The sequence below is a fragment of the Manihot esculenta genome, chromosome 4 (assembly GCF_001659605.2).
Source record: "Manihot esculenta cultivar AM560-2 chromosome 4, M.esculenta_v8, whole genome shotgun sequence".
In the NCBI taxonomy this organism is placed as follows: domain Eukaryota; kingdom Viridiplantae; phylum Streptophyta; class Magnoliopsida; order Malpighiales; family Euphorbiaceae; genus Manihot; species Manihot esculenta.
The window spans coordinates 31,748,811-31,760,052 of record NC_035164.2 but is presented as its reverse complement, the minus strand read 5'-3'; the positions used below and the strand labels follow the sequence as shown (position 1 = coordinate 31,760,052).

The 11,242-nt window shown below is 34.9% G+C and overlaps 4 protein-coding genes across 4 annotated transcripts; all 4 read right to left on the bottom strand.

The window, feature by feature from the left end:
• Positions 1 to 2,038, bottom strand: LOC110612941 (DNA-directed RNA polymerase III subunit RPC6). The gene is made up of 2 exons (XM_021753804.2): positions 1,651 to 2,038; positions 1 to 1,134 (listed from the first exon to the last, which is right to left on the bottom strand). Exon 2 carries the CDS (start codon positions 1,130 to 1,132, stop codon positions 422 to 424), a length of 711 nt encoding a protein of 236 aa, XP_021609496.1. The 5' UTR covers positions 1,133 to 1,134; positions 1,651 to 2,038; the 3' UTR covers positions 1 to 421.
• Positions 2,039 to 2,163: 125 nt separating this feature from the next.
• LOC110614134 (SPX domain-containing protein 1) lies at positions 2,164 to 4,804 on the bottom strand. Its single transcript, XM_021755618.2, has 3 exons — positions 4,311 to 4,804; positions 4,100 to 4,223; positions 2,164 to 3,583 (listed from the first exon to the last, which is right to left on the bottom strand). The coding sequence occupies exons 1-3, from the start codon at positions 4,566 to 4,568 to the stop codon at positions 3,414 to 3,416; spliced, it is 552 nt and encodes a 183-aa protein (XP_021611310.1). The 5' UTR covers positions 4,569 to 4,804; the 3' UTR covers positions 2,164 to 3,413.
• Positions 4,805 to 6,139: 1,335 nt separating this feature from the next.
• On the bottom strand, positions 6,140 to 9,295 carry LOC110612887 (TSET complex member tstD). The gene is made up of 5 exons (XM_021753725.2): positions 9,137 to 9,295; positions 8,153 to 8,266; positions 7,445 to 7,524; positions 6,900 to 7,024; positions 6,140 to 6,398 (listed from the first exon to the last, which is right to left on the bottom strand). The coding sequence occupies exons 1-5, from the start codon at positions 9,187 to 9,189 to the stop codon at positions 6,327 to 6,329; spliced, it is 444 nt and encodes a 147-aa protein (XP_021609417.1). The 5' UTR covers positions 9,190 to 9,295; the 3' UTR covers positions 6,140 to 6,326.
• Positions 9,296 to 10,195: 900 nt separating this feature from the next.
• LOC110612524 (ethylene-responsive transcription factor WIN1) lies at positions 10,196 to 11,041 on the bottom strand. The gene is made up of 2 exons (XM_021753297.2): positions 10,962 to 11,041; positions 10,196 to 10,799 (listed from the first exon to the last, which is right to left on the bottom strand). The coding sequence occupies exons 1-2, from the start codon at positions 11,039 to 11,041 to the stop codon at positions 10,343 to 10,345; spliced, it is 537 nt and encodes a 178-aa protein (XP_021608989.1). The 3' UTR covers positions 10,196 to 10,342.
• Between the last annotated feature and the right edge of the window lie 201 nt (positions 11,042 to 11,242).

Genomic DNA, 11,242 nt, shown 5'->3' with positions numbered 1-11,242 from the left:
TTGAGAGAGAGAGTAAATTATGCATTTTGCTTTATATAAATAGACCCATGATCAGGTTGATATCCTTGAGATATCTAACATAAAACAATCAGCACTTAACCCTCATAATCTGAAGAGCAAAGACATTGTTATTGTTATCCAACTGTTGGGAGAAGCAACAGAACAGCTGAAAATGATTTCCCAAATTCCAACCATTCAAAGGCGAAACTTCAATGTTCAATCAAACAGACCAAATGCATTAAGGCTGAATCATGAGGCATAATCGCATTGCATTTAATCAACCATAAACACGGGAAACAGGGGGGTAACTCTCAAGGACCATACTAAAGTTTCAAACTATTAATGTCATCAATAAAATGAAACTTTGGGGCCATTAAATATGCAAAACCATGCCAAAATTTTCTTAGCTGAAACAATCAAATTAAAAATCCAACCACTTGTTATAGTAGACACAAGTTTGAGGAGAGATGATGCCATCAGGTGTACATTGATGTATCCGCGGACAAACTCCACATGGGATAGAAGCCATTGCCCCAATTTTTGGTTCCCCTCCACCGCTTCCTTTACTAATGCATTTATAACAAATTTTGCCTACTGGGATAGAAGCAAATTCCCCCATGCCATTACTCTTAAGTTCTATGATTTCATTGTCCAAAACTAATGCTTTCACAATCTCATCAATTTGCTGCTTTGTTAACTCAACATTCAACACTCCACTCCTTTTGATAGAATCTGTAATTCCCTCCAATGTAGCAACTTTCAGCTTGTATATTTGCTTTGTGCACTGCTCTTTCAGAATCTGTATAAACTCTGTATCAAGGTTCCCTTCAACATACCATGTCCCTCCTGTGATTTCCTTTGATGGCTCAAATTCTGTTGCCATGTAATGCTTCCTCCCCTTGTTTTGGATGTTTACCACCTCTTTTATCAAATTCTTGGCTTGAAGTACCTTCAATGATTTATTAACCACATTGTCAGGAAGACTGGTTTCTCTTTTCATGTCTCGTGTCCAGATCCCCATGTCTTGTTTGTTTCTTATCACATTATAGAGGATACGCTCTTGTTCTGTCAGAGATTCAGCTGGAGATTTTGAATCTGTCTGTTTTCGTTTTTGACCCAGTAATCGACTCATTCCTATTCAAAGGAAAAACAAAGAAAATAGTTATACATGGTATAACAAAAAGCAATTACAAAAAACTTATCCTGTGAGCACAGTTGGATTACAAATTCAACTAATAAAACCCAGTTAAATCTATTCTAGTTACAACAAAACAGAGTAATTTCATGGAAATATATATATATATACACATTATACCAATTGTTGCTCGACAATTATAATCTAATTCAAAAGTCTTAAAGTTTTAACGAGAAAAACACAACTAAAAAGTTAACCCATAGAATTTAACATAATTTTTTTTTTTGTGGGGGGGGGGGGGGGGGGGGGCAAGCAGCACAAGGATTAAGAAGGCTTCAAAAATGGAGATATAGGCAGCAGTTGGGAGAACCACCAAGTGTCCAAGTCATATTCTCTTCCCACCAGAATCCCCAATGTTAATCCATTGAAAAAAAAAAAAAAAGCACAGAAATCTGAACCAAGATTGCCAATTTCACTAATTTCAGAACGTAGAAAGGGCAAAAGAATCAACGAACCTGAGGTCGTAAAGGGCGGCAGCACAAAGAATTCGATAGGGAAGCTTCGCGGAGAATAGCAGCAGCACCAAAAGCTCAAAATCGCGCCTTGGCGGCAGCCAGCGTCGACGTCAAGGAGAGGAAAATAACAAGAAGGTAGGAACTCGTTCACCAGTCGGAGAAGTGATCGATCTCAACTCAAAGATGGTGACTTGGGAAGGAATCGTGTGCAAGAGGCCAAGTGAAAAAGAAAGGAAGGAACGGATGAGCGTTTTAGGTTTCTTAAGTTCTCAAAACTACGTAGTTTTTCAAAATCAAAAATCAAAACTAAACTACATCAAAACACATATTCAGGTCTCGTTTGGTTAACGAGTTTACTTCCAAAGAGTAAACTAAAACTTCCCCTCAAAAAAAAAAAAAAATAATAATAATAATAATAAAAGTTAAAAAAAAAAGTTTTTTTTTTAAACCCAATTCTTTTATGGATAGAATAATCAAAGGAAAATATTTTTCAGACTGGTAGTGGGGAAGCTAAAAAAAGAAAATATGCCTTCTTGCGCTGGCAAAGTATTTTGTGAGGAAGAGATATTACCTTACAAGGTATTCGGTGGCAACCTGGTAGTGGAGAGACCATTCTTTGCAAAAAGGACAGATAGATTACCAAAAGCTTTCCTTTCTACCCAAGGGTTAGAAGATATCATAATCCAAGCATCCAACGAGTTAATCATCTGATTGATAATACCTCCCACTCTTGGAACATAGAAATCCTTCGAGCTAATTTTGAAGAAGAGGAAATTGAAAATGTTCTTGCTTTGTCTGTGAGTCATTTCCAATGTGAGGATAAGATTATTTGGCATTTCTCTATCCATGGGCACTATTCCGTTAAATCTGAGTATCACATAGCTAAGGAGATTCATAATGCTTTGGCCTCTCCTTCCATTCCGGGCCCTAGTTCCTCCTCTCAGATGGAATCCTTCTGGAAAGAGATTTGGAAATTATCCCTTCCCCCCAAGCTTAAAATGTTCCTCTGGTCATGCTTAAGTGATAAGCTTCCAACAAATAAAAACATCCATGATCGCATTCCAGCATTGGATGAAAAATGTGCTTTCTGTAAGGAAATTGAATCTACATGCCATCTTTTCTTTTCATGTCCTCATGCTGTTGCTATATGGTACAACTCGCCCCTTCGTCTAAAATCTTCTCTCATTATGGGCAATGACATTAAAGTTTGCTGGGAGGTTTTAACATCTCCTTTGAAGACTAGAAGTGACGACTCTGAGGCTATCCAAATGGCTAGCTTCCTTATATGGCAAATTTGGAAACGTAGGATGCCTATGTTTTTGAGAAAATAAGCATTGATGCTTATGACTCTATTGCGATTGCTCTAAATCATCTGGAAGATTATAAGGCAGCTATTTTAGATCAAGTGGATCATAATCCGGCTGAGTCTTGATCCCCTCCACCAGAAGGTGTTATTAAACTTAATTTTGAATAGTCTTTTATTTTTTATTAGATTAACCTCCTTTGTATAAAAAAAAATTGACAAACTAATATAACAAACGAAGCAATAAAATACACATTTATCAAAATATTAGCCATGACAAATGGCAACATATGGCGTATAAATTTCTAAGCTTAACTATATAAATATATATATATTATTGATCTTTGTTATCCACAGCCTTTTTATTAGAGGATATTGTGCTGATGTGTAAATACAGCCATAGAAGAGAAAAATATGAGAAGTGAATGGCTCTAATGCCCCCAAGTACATGGGCATGGCCTTAAGGGTCTTGTGGATGAAAGAGACGACCGAGCATTTCTTCACATTCTCTCATAAGCTTGTAAAGCAGATCAGTGGAGAAGAATGGTTGCTGCATAACCCTTGGCATGGAGGAAAACTGAAAGGTTGTCCCTGTCCTCTTGTTGTGCTTCTTAACAATCTTGATCAGTCCTGTTTTTGAGCATTAACAAGAAAATCAAACTATTAAAAGATGATTTCCTACTTTTTAATTTGAGTATTAATCAAATGTAAGAAATTGATTTTCTTACTCTTTAATCTAAGTTTAAAAATCAAGAAATTCAGTTTAGAAATTATATTTGAGCAAAATTGAGATCTCTAGGTTAATTTGAAAGTTGAAATTGAACATGAAATTAAATATTTACCCAAAAAAGTTAATATTTAACAATAGCAAAAACTCATTCTATTAGATTTCTTGCTATCCAATTGATCTACAAAAGTTGCAACAACTTAAAATCCTTTCAAATTCTCCAACTAAGAATAGTTTCTCATAGGAAGCTCCTAAACTTTTCTGAATCATAAATTGCATTCTCCCAATTTCATTTCAGTTCTTTTTTTACAAAAAAAATTATTCCAAATAACTTTTGGTTCAATATATGTTCAACATCTTCATCAATATTGCTCCAAATTCAACCAAAAAGGCATGAAAAAGCAGAAAAGAGGACGCACCTGTGAAGTTAAGAACACTGTAATTGAGCAGCAGAACCATCTCTCCATGAAATTTTAAGATATCCTTCTGCACTTGTAGCTTCTCTTCATCACTAGCCAACTCTTCAGCTCTATCTTGCAGCTCCTGCAACCAGCAACCCATTTTGTCAAACACCTTCCAAACCAAAATATTCTATACCAGCAAACCAGGCAAAAATGACCAGCAAAATACCTTTAATCTAATAATATAATCTTCCTCTTTATCAAAATAAAACATATTAATCTTATTCAGCTCATTATTTAGTAATCTGGTAAATCCAATGCTGAGTCTCATATTATTAACTTCCAAAAATCTTGTGGTGGCAAATCTCGGCCATCTACTGTTGATCAACTTCAGTTGCTTCTTCAGCTTTTTGTAAGAGATGAACTGACCTTTCCATTCAGGAAAGGTTCTCTCAATCTCATCACGAAGCCATTTTCCGTACTTCATCTTTGATTTGATCTGATCCAATTCAACAGCTTCTTGACTCAACCCTCAATGTTGGAGAAGAGGATGAGTTAAAACTTGTTCATATATAATCAAATTTTATTACCAGCATATTCTCTGTCCTAGAGAATATAATTGTCGTACTTCATGTTTATGCTTAACTAAGCTAATTTATCCTTGAGACCATCGAAAACCTAGACGAAATTCAATAGGGTACACAACTTTTTTATACCTATCTACTTTATTATTAACAAAAAAAAAAAAAAAACCTCTTGTCCCTTCTTAAATTAGGGATATTCACTGATCGAATTTTTTTAGAAACCGATCCAACCAAACCCTACAGGCTTGGAATGAATTTCATGTGATAGCTTCAGGTTAAATTTAGATTTTGTGGATTGGTAAGCTTTAGGTTATGTACTGAGTTGAAATTTTTCATTCCAGTTTATAAATATTTTCAAAATTTACAATGCCATAAAATTTTTTTAATAATATATAGGGAAGCAGAAATATACTATACCAAATTAAATAAGACAACTACTTAAATTGAATGGTAATTAAGGCAGAACCATTGTGTAATTTGATTGGAAGTCAAATCTGTCCTGAGCAGAAACATGGTAGGATCTTTCCTTAAACCAATTGAAAATTGTTTGCTTAAACATTATTGTATGCTTCTCCTCACCATGTAGTTACTGGAGCTTGTGCTGTGGACAATTACAACGTTGGATTCAAGAATGTGACTGCATTTCCAAACAAATCCAAACAGTTTCAGCTTGTAATTACAAGTATTAATAGCTTGGGATTAACTAAAATGGAATTTTAGTGGCTTAATTATTTGCTTAGCTAGCCGGCCAATATTGAATTAGATGGAATGAATTTTTATAGGAATAAATTTTGACTAACAAGAAATTTTAATTCCTACTTAAATATTATTTCAAGATTGATATGTATATAGAATTATTTAATCGAATATTATTTTATGATAGGCTGATGAACCTGGACATAAGATGACATACGTTCTAGAAATCTCCATTCCCTCTTTTATTTTTATTTTTTTTCAGAAATTTTATTATTGTATGATAAAACAATAATTAATGAATAAGTGTGTACGAGTAAATGTTCAAACGTACAATAGTGGGTCCCACTATGATCTTAGACCAGATGTTAGCATTGCCGACTAACGACACAACGATGCTTTCAACAGCTCTTGCTTGAGTGCACGATGACGGTAAGCCCATGAGTAGCAACTAGCCCCAATTGCTGTCAAACCAAAATGCCAGTGACGCTAAGCACGCCTTAATCAAACATTAAATGGCGTAAGACGAAGCTGCTCTTCGGAGAGCAACTGCTGAGATTCTAATGCTTCACTGCTCTTCGACCCTATATTCACATTTTTATATATATTATAAAATTACAGATATTTTGCATAATTTGGTAAAATTTTATTTCAATTTCTTTTTGCAAAATAAATCGTCAAACGAGGAGATTGTGACTAAGCCAACGGAAAATACTTAACCATATGAGATAGACAGTATAATAACCGCACCCTTTTCAACTGTTACTAAGGCAGCCACATCGATGTAAATGATAATCACTGGTAAAACAAAATACTTGGATCTAACAGCTTCAGTTGAATGTTTAGAAAATGTACAGTACAGATCAGGAACAAAGGTGATCACTCGAAGATAATAAAGCCACAATGTTTTCAATGTTATACAAAAATACATCTTTCATTTGCCTGGTCGCTACAAGCAGATTTAGGACTCAGACCTCTGTAGGAGGTTTCAATCTCATTAGTCTTCTAATTCTATCTTTATCTGTATTCTCCAGCAATCCCTTCATATAATGAAAAAGAAAATGAGTGTTTGAGGATGTAAGAAATAGCAGGGAACAATTGAAGATGTAAGAATAACAGAAGCAAAATGTGAAGTTCTCCAGCAGGCAGTTGCCAAATTACATAGCTTTATAACAATGCTTAGATGCCCCATGTTTCTAGCCAAATACAAGAGGAGATATATGTGCACCAGTCATCATATTACGATCGAGAATTTATGATATCAGCATCAATCAATTTAATTATAATCAAGGGTGGACAAAACCTCAGATATATCAGACAATTTTCTGGTTTCCTATTTGTTTTAAAGATTCCAAATCTACTTGGTTTTGTTGCTATAACTGTTAAGAAAAGCACTATATTGATGCTAACAGGAAGCAATTATTATTTATTTTAAACAGTTCTGACATGATTTGATCTTAAAAATTGTAACCTAATGAACAAGTAGGTTTAAACTCAATGCCAAATAGACAACAAAAGTTCTCTCAACTTGTTAATTTTACCTTCCAAACAATTTCATCTAGGCACAAGCATATCTTCCCATACTTGTCAAGAAAAAGGCGCTCAGTTGGAGGCTTCCCACATACATCCTTCACGGCTGAAGTAATAGAGAAAATGACTTCTGCCACTAGAGAAAAACCCAGATGATCATTAGTAATACAATCAATTATCTACATCTTCTAATTCTTTCCATTGTTTTTTCTTTTTTAAAATTTTCACATTACAGTCCAGACAGCCGCCACCATGATTTCTCAGGAAACAGAGGTATCAAATAATTTTCCTTTATTTCTAAGTTAAAGCACCAAATTTCCATTATAGTAGGCAGTTATAAGTGACAAGCTAGTAAACCCAATATATGAGCTGAACCTGGTCTTCACTGCATGTCAGAAACTTCAGGTAAAGAGAAAAAAAAATGGAAGCTTCGGTTGCAGGTCACACTTAAAATGGTCTTCAACCTCAGAATGAATTTTGTCATCAGTAAGCTTAACCGAGTATATGTCCTTGCAAAAACAACAAGGGGTAAACAAAGGAATTTCCGTATACTCACAGGCAAGTTCATCATACTCATCCTTGCCAACGACAAAAATGCTGACATCCCCAAGCACTGTGTACACGATATAAACTGACCTGGTAAGAGAACATTTTGAATGAATCCTAAAATGATTTCACAATGAAAAAGAAATAATGACTTGGCTTCCAAATGCCCTACAGATCCCTATAAATACAATTTAGATCATAACTGCAAATAATTTTGTTAATAACAATCAGATGACAGAATTTGGCAGCAGGAAGTTCAATTTAACACACAAAAACCATAAAAAATTTTACAAATACAATTTTCTCAAACAAAAGACACCTTGTTTATTTTACGTTGAAAATATGTAGAGATCTAGTTTTATATGTATTGCAATTTGCACAAATTCAATTAAAATTATGCTCACAATATAAGTAGTGGAATGACATATTTCAAACACAGATTCACTACCTTCTCGATGCAGTTTTCAAGGTTCTTCTTTGTCAACAATGGACACACCAAAGATACAGTCCAAATATCAGTGGTTTTAGAAAATTGAAACAGGAAATCCAGAAACCATGGATCAAACAACCAAACAAATAGCACTCTGTGATCGATACAATCTATATTGCATATAGATGTAACATATGTTATCCAAATCAAAAACATACTTCACTTCAAACTGTAACAGGATTAGTTGCACTTAAATAGATGCTCTTAAGAGAACGGAAGTATACATACTTATGGGAAGCAACAAGAAGCTCTTCATTTTTAACACCTTTAAGATTATCTGCCCCCAGTTTAACCAAGAAAGATCTCCAATGCAGCCGTTCCTCAGCTGGAACTCCACTAAACCTGCAATTATATTAACAATTGAACACTAGAATCAATATGATGACCATTTTGGTCACATCCTAAAAACTCCTAGTGAGATCATGAGGATTGTTAAACTGATGGCTGACTCCTGCTTGAACAAGACAATTTCAAGGTCATTTACACAAAACTTTCTTTTTCAAATATTATGATACAGTTGCATTCCAGATGGGATATTCCAAGGCTTGTAAAACTAGTATCACCAACCTTCCTCTCTCCAGAATAACATAGGAAAGGCGGACTATTTCTTCAGTATTCATTTCTGCTGCTTATAGGTAAATTCAAGGCCACATTTAAGTCCATCATCCAGTATTAGTCACAACAAAATGTGGGCTTGGTCGAGAAAAACTGGAAATGGTCCTAAGATCATATTTGCCAGCATCTTCTCATGTCCTCTCGCAAGTATCAAACCCACGCATTTGCACTTGCATCTTACATCCACAGACTTTTACCATTCAGGATCTATATGTTTCACTAGAAATTATACCCCTTAAAGATATCATATCCATTTGGGTACCATTTTAGCTGAAATTACCAATAAGAAATCATTTGAATCTCCTCAAAAGTTGGATCAAACAAATTATATATTCTAAGATCAATAGCATGGCATATAAATTCCGACCAATTTTGAGCAAGTAAAAGGAGAACCGCAACATTTATAGAATTCAAGTTCAACAAAAACCCAGCAAGATCTAACAAAAAGGGTGTTCAAAACCAATAAAATCGAACAAATTAAACAAAAAACAAGGACACAGCAGCTCAAAAATGAGGTTATATTGATCTAATAAGACTCAAACACATGAAGCAAGATGCGTGGCGTAATAGGATTCGAGGTAGTAGATTTATGCGTACCGTTCAATCAAGATGTTGCCTTCAACATTTGCAAATAATACAGCAAGTATCATGTTTTTCTGGGCCTATCTCTTCGTTTGCGTTTGGGTTTTCTGCTTCAAAGAGAACTCGGAATGTTTGCTTCTTCAGCGATCAGCACAACTCATCAAAATCAAAGGCCTACACAGAAAATTATGGATTTACAATTATGCCTCAAAGATTCGATTATTTATTTTAAAACCCCTTACCTATGTAATAATTGCAAATAACCCTTGCATTTCGACTTTTTCTTTTTCCCTTAAGAGATGATTTTTTATTAAACCATTAAACTATATATATATATATAGGGATTGAATTCTTTTATATATAAATTTTCCTTCGTTTAAAATTTTTTGTATGTAGTCCAAGTTAGCTGGGAAAATTATTATGAGTGGTAATTAAATTGATTAATTTTGCCCCAGCCAAAAGAGAAGTATGAAAGAAAAAGATACCTAACTTCTATATATAGCTAGTTAAATAATTAAAACCAACACTATTACTTTCACAATTTTTGCATAAAATAAAAATCAGAATCCCCACTCCTTCTCTATTTTTTCCCTTTTCATTATTTCCTTGCAAGTGCATGTGTTGCTGCCTCTAACAATTCTCTTCAATCTCCACCACATGGCCTTCAAAGCTCCAAATGTATAAGAGAATTTTTGCTGAAATTTTTGAAACTCTTCACTCATAATAATGCCAGCTTGATTGGATTTTTGGGAATTTTCAAATCTATCAACTGTCACATGGACTTATTGCATTTTTGTAGTAAAGATTAATTCCTTCAATCTGTTTTAACAGGAAATATTTCCTTTGTTATTCTTTAAAAAGCATTATCAAATCCTTATTCCTCTCCCAATTATTATGGCAAGAGAGTTGTTTGAAGATATGTTTAAGATATAAATGAGCTAATGAAAACTCTTACTATGATCATGGAAACAAGCAGGCAATTTGTGTTGATTTAGACAAAGCTAATCATAATTAATCTCCATTATATGAAGAATGAAAATGGTGGAAGGGAATAATGAAGAGGTCTCTTTATCAAACACATGTAGATAAGATTAATATGCACTCCTTTGGAACTTAAAGCACTTGGCTCCAACTTTGAGCAAACAAACACAATGTAATGGAACAGTATTTTCACATGCATTAATAATGGAAGCTATCTAGCTAACTAATCACTGAGCTAGTTTAGTTCCAATTGAGTAGTTCCTCTATCATCTGCAATGCAACTCTCTTCTCCTCATCTGAGTCACTGTCACCGCGATCGTCACCATGACCTTCTTTGGCGGGCATCTTCTCTTGTGGGGTACGTGTCTCGGAGACAGGCAAGTTAGACTGTGTTGCTTGTGCATATTTCTCTCCGAGCTCGACTATCCTAACCCAGTTCGAACTGGACTGTGGCCCTGCAGTCTTTTGCCATACTCCGATCTGGCAATTCTCATTGTCAAGCCTGAGACAAGTGAGAGATGGAGATTTACAGGACTTGCGGAGTTTGGCGCTGAGCAACGAAGGCAAGCCTTGTTGATCTGTGGAGACTGGGAAGTTTGTTTTGGCATTACGACCACACATTAAAACTGCTGCTTCATCGTAGGCTCTGGCTGCTTCTTCAGCTGTCTGAAAAGTTCCCAGCCACACCCTTCTTTTCCTATATAACAAACCAATAATAGTTAATTAATCAAGAAAATCAAATAGACCCTTGTTATTCCAAGAAATGGCAGTAACAATCAAGTACAGAGCAGCACTACAAAAGCTGAAAAAAACAAAAGAAGAGATGAATATATGTATATATAGAGTTGTTGAAATGTACAATAATGGGTGACGAATCTCAGAGACCCATGAGCCCCAGTGTCGCTGCCTGACACCTCTGAACTTCTTAGTTTGTACCATGATCTTGTCACTGACTACTGTATCTTTCTCTTGAGAGAGAGAGAAGAGGTCTAGTTAATGTGGAACTATAGTTGAATAAAAGAAAAAACAACAGGACAGTGCTGTGCTCAGTGTTATATACATATATCCTGTTATGAGAAAGTTAATTACACCCGGGGATTAAAAACGGATAGGATATTTTCGATTAGTTGACCAACTAAA

Coding starts and splice junctions, on each gene's coding strand:
- LOC110612941 (XM_021753804.2), bottom strand. CDS start 1,132: ATGAGTCGATTACTGGGTCAAAAACGAAAACAGACAGATTCAAAATCT.
- LOC110614134 (XM_021755618.2), bottom strand. CDS start 4,568: ATGAAGTACGGAAAATGGCTTCGTGATGAGATTGAGAGAACCTTTCCT. Junction 4,224..4,310: donor ATTATATTATTAGATTAAAG/GTATTTTGCTGG, acceptor TGCTGGTTGCAG/GAGCTGCAAGATAGAGCTGA. Junction 3,584..4,099: donor CAGTGTTCTTAACTTCACAG/GTGCGTCCTCTT, acceptor GCTCAAAAACAG/GACTGATCAAGATTGTTAAG.
- LOC110612887 (XM_021753725.2), bottom strand. CDS start 9,189: ATGATACTTGCTGTATTATTTGCAAATGTTGAAGGCAACATCTTGATT. Junction 8,267..9,136: donor GGCAACATCTTGATTGAACG/GTACGCATAAAT, acceptor ATATAATTGCAG/GTTTAGTGGAGTTCCAGCTG. Junction 7,025..7,444: donor TGAGTATGATGAACTTGCCT/GTGAGTATACGG, acceptor GTTTTTCTCTAG/TGGCAGAAGTCATTTTCTCT.
- LOC110612524 (XM_021753297.2), bottom strand. CDS start 11,041: ATGGTACAAACTAAGAAGTTCAGAGGTGTCAGGCAGCGACACTGGGGC. Junction 10,800..10,961: donor GAGATTCGTCACCCATTATT/GTACATTTCAAC, acceptor TTTGTTATATAG/GAAAAGAAGGGTGTGGCTGG.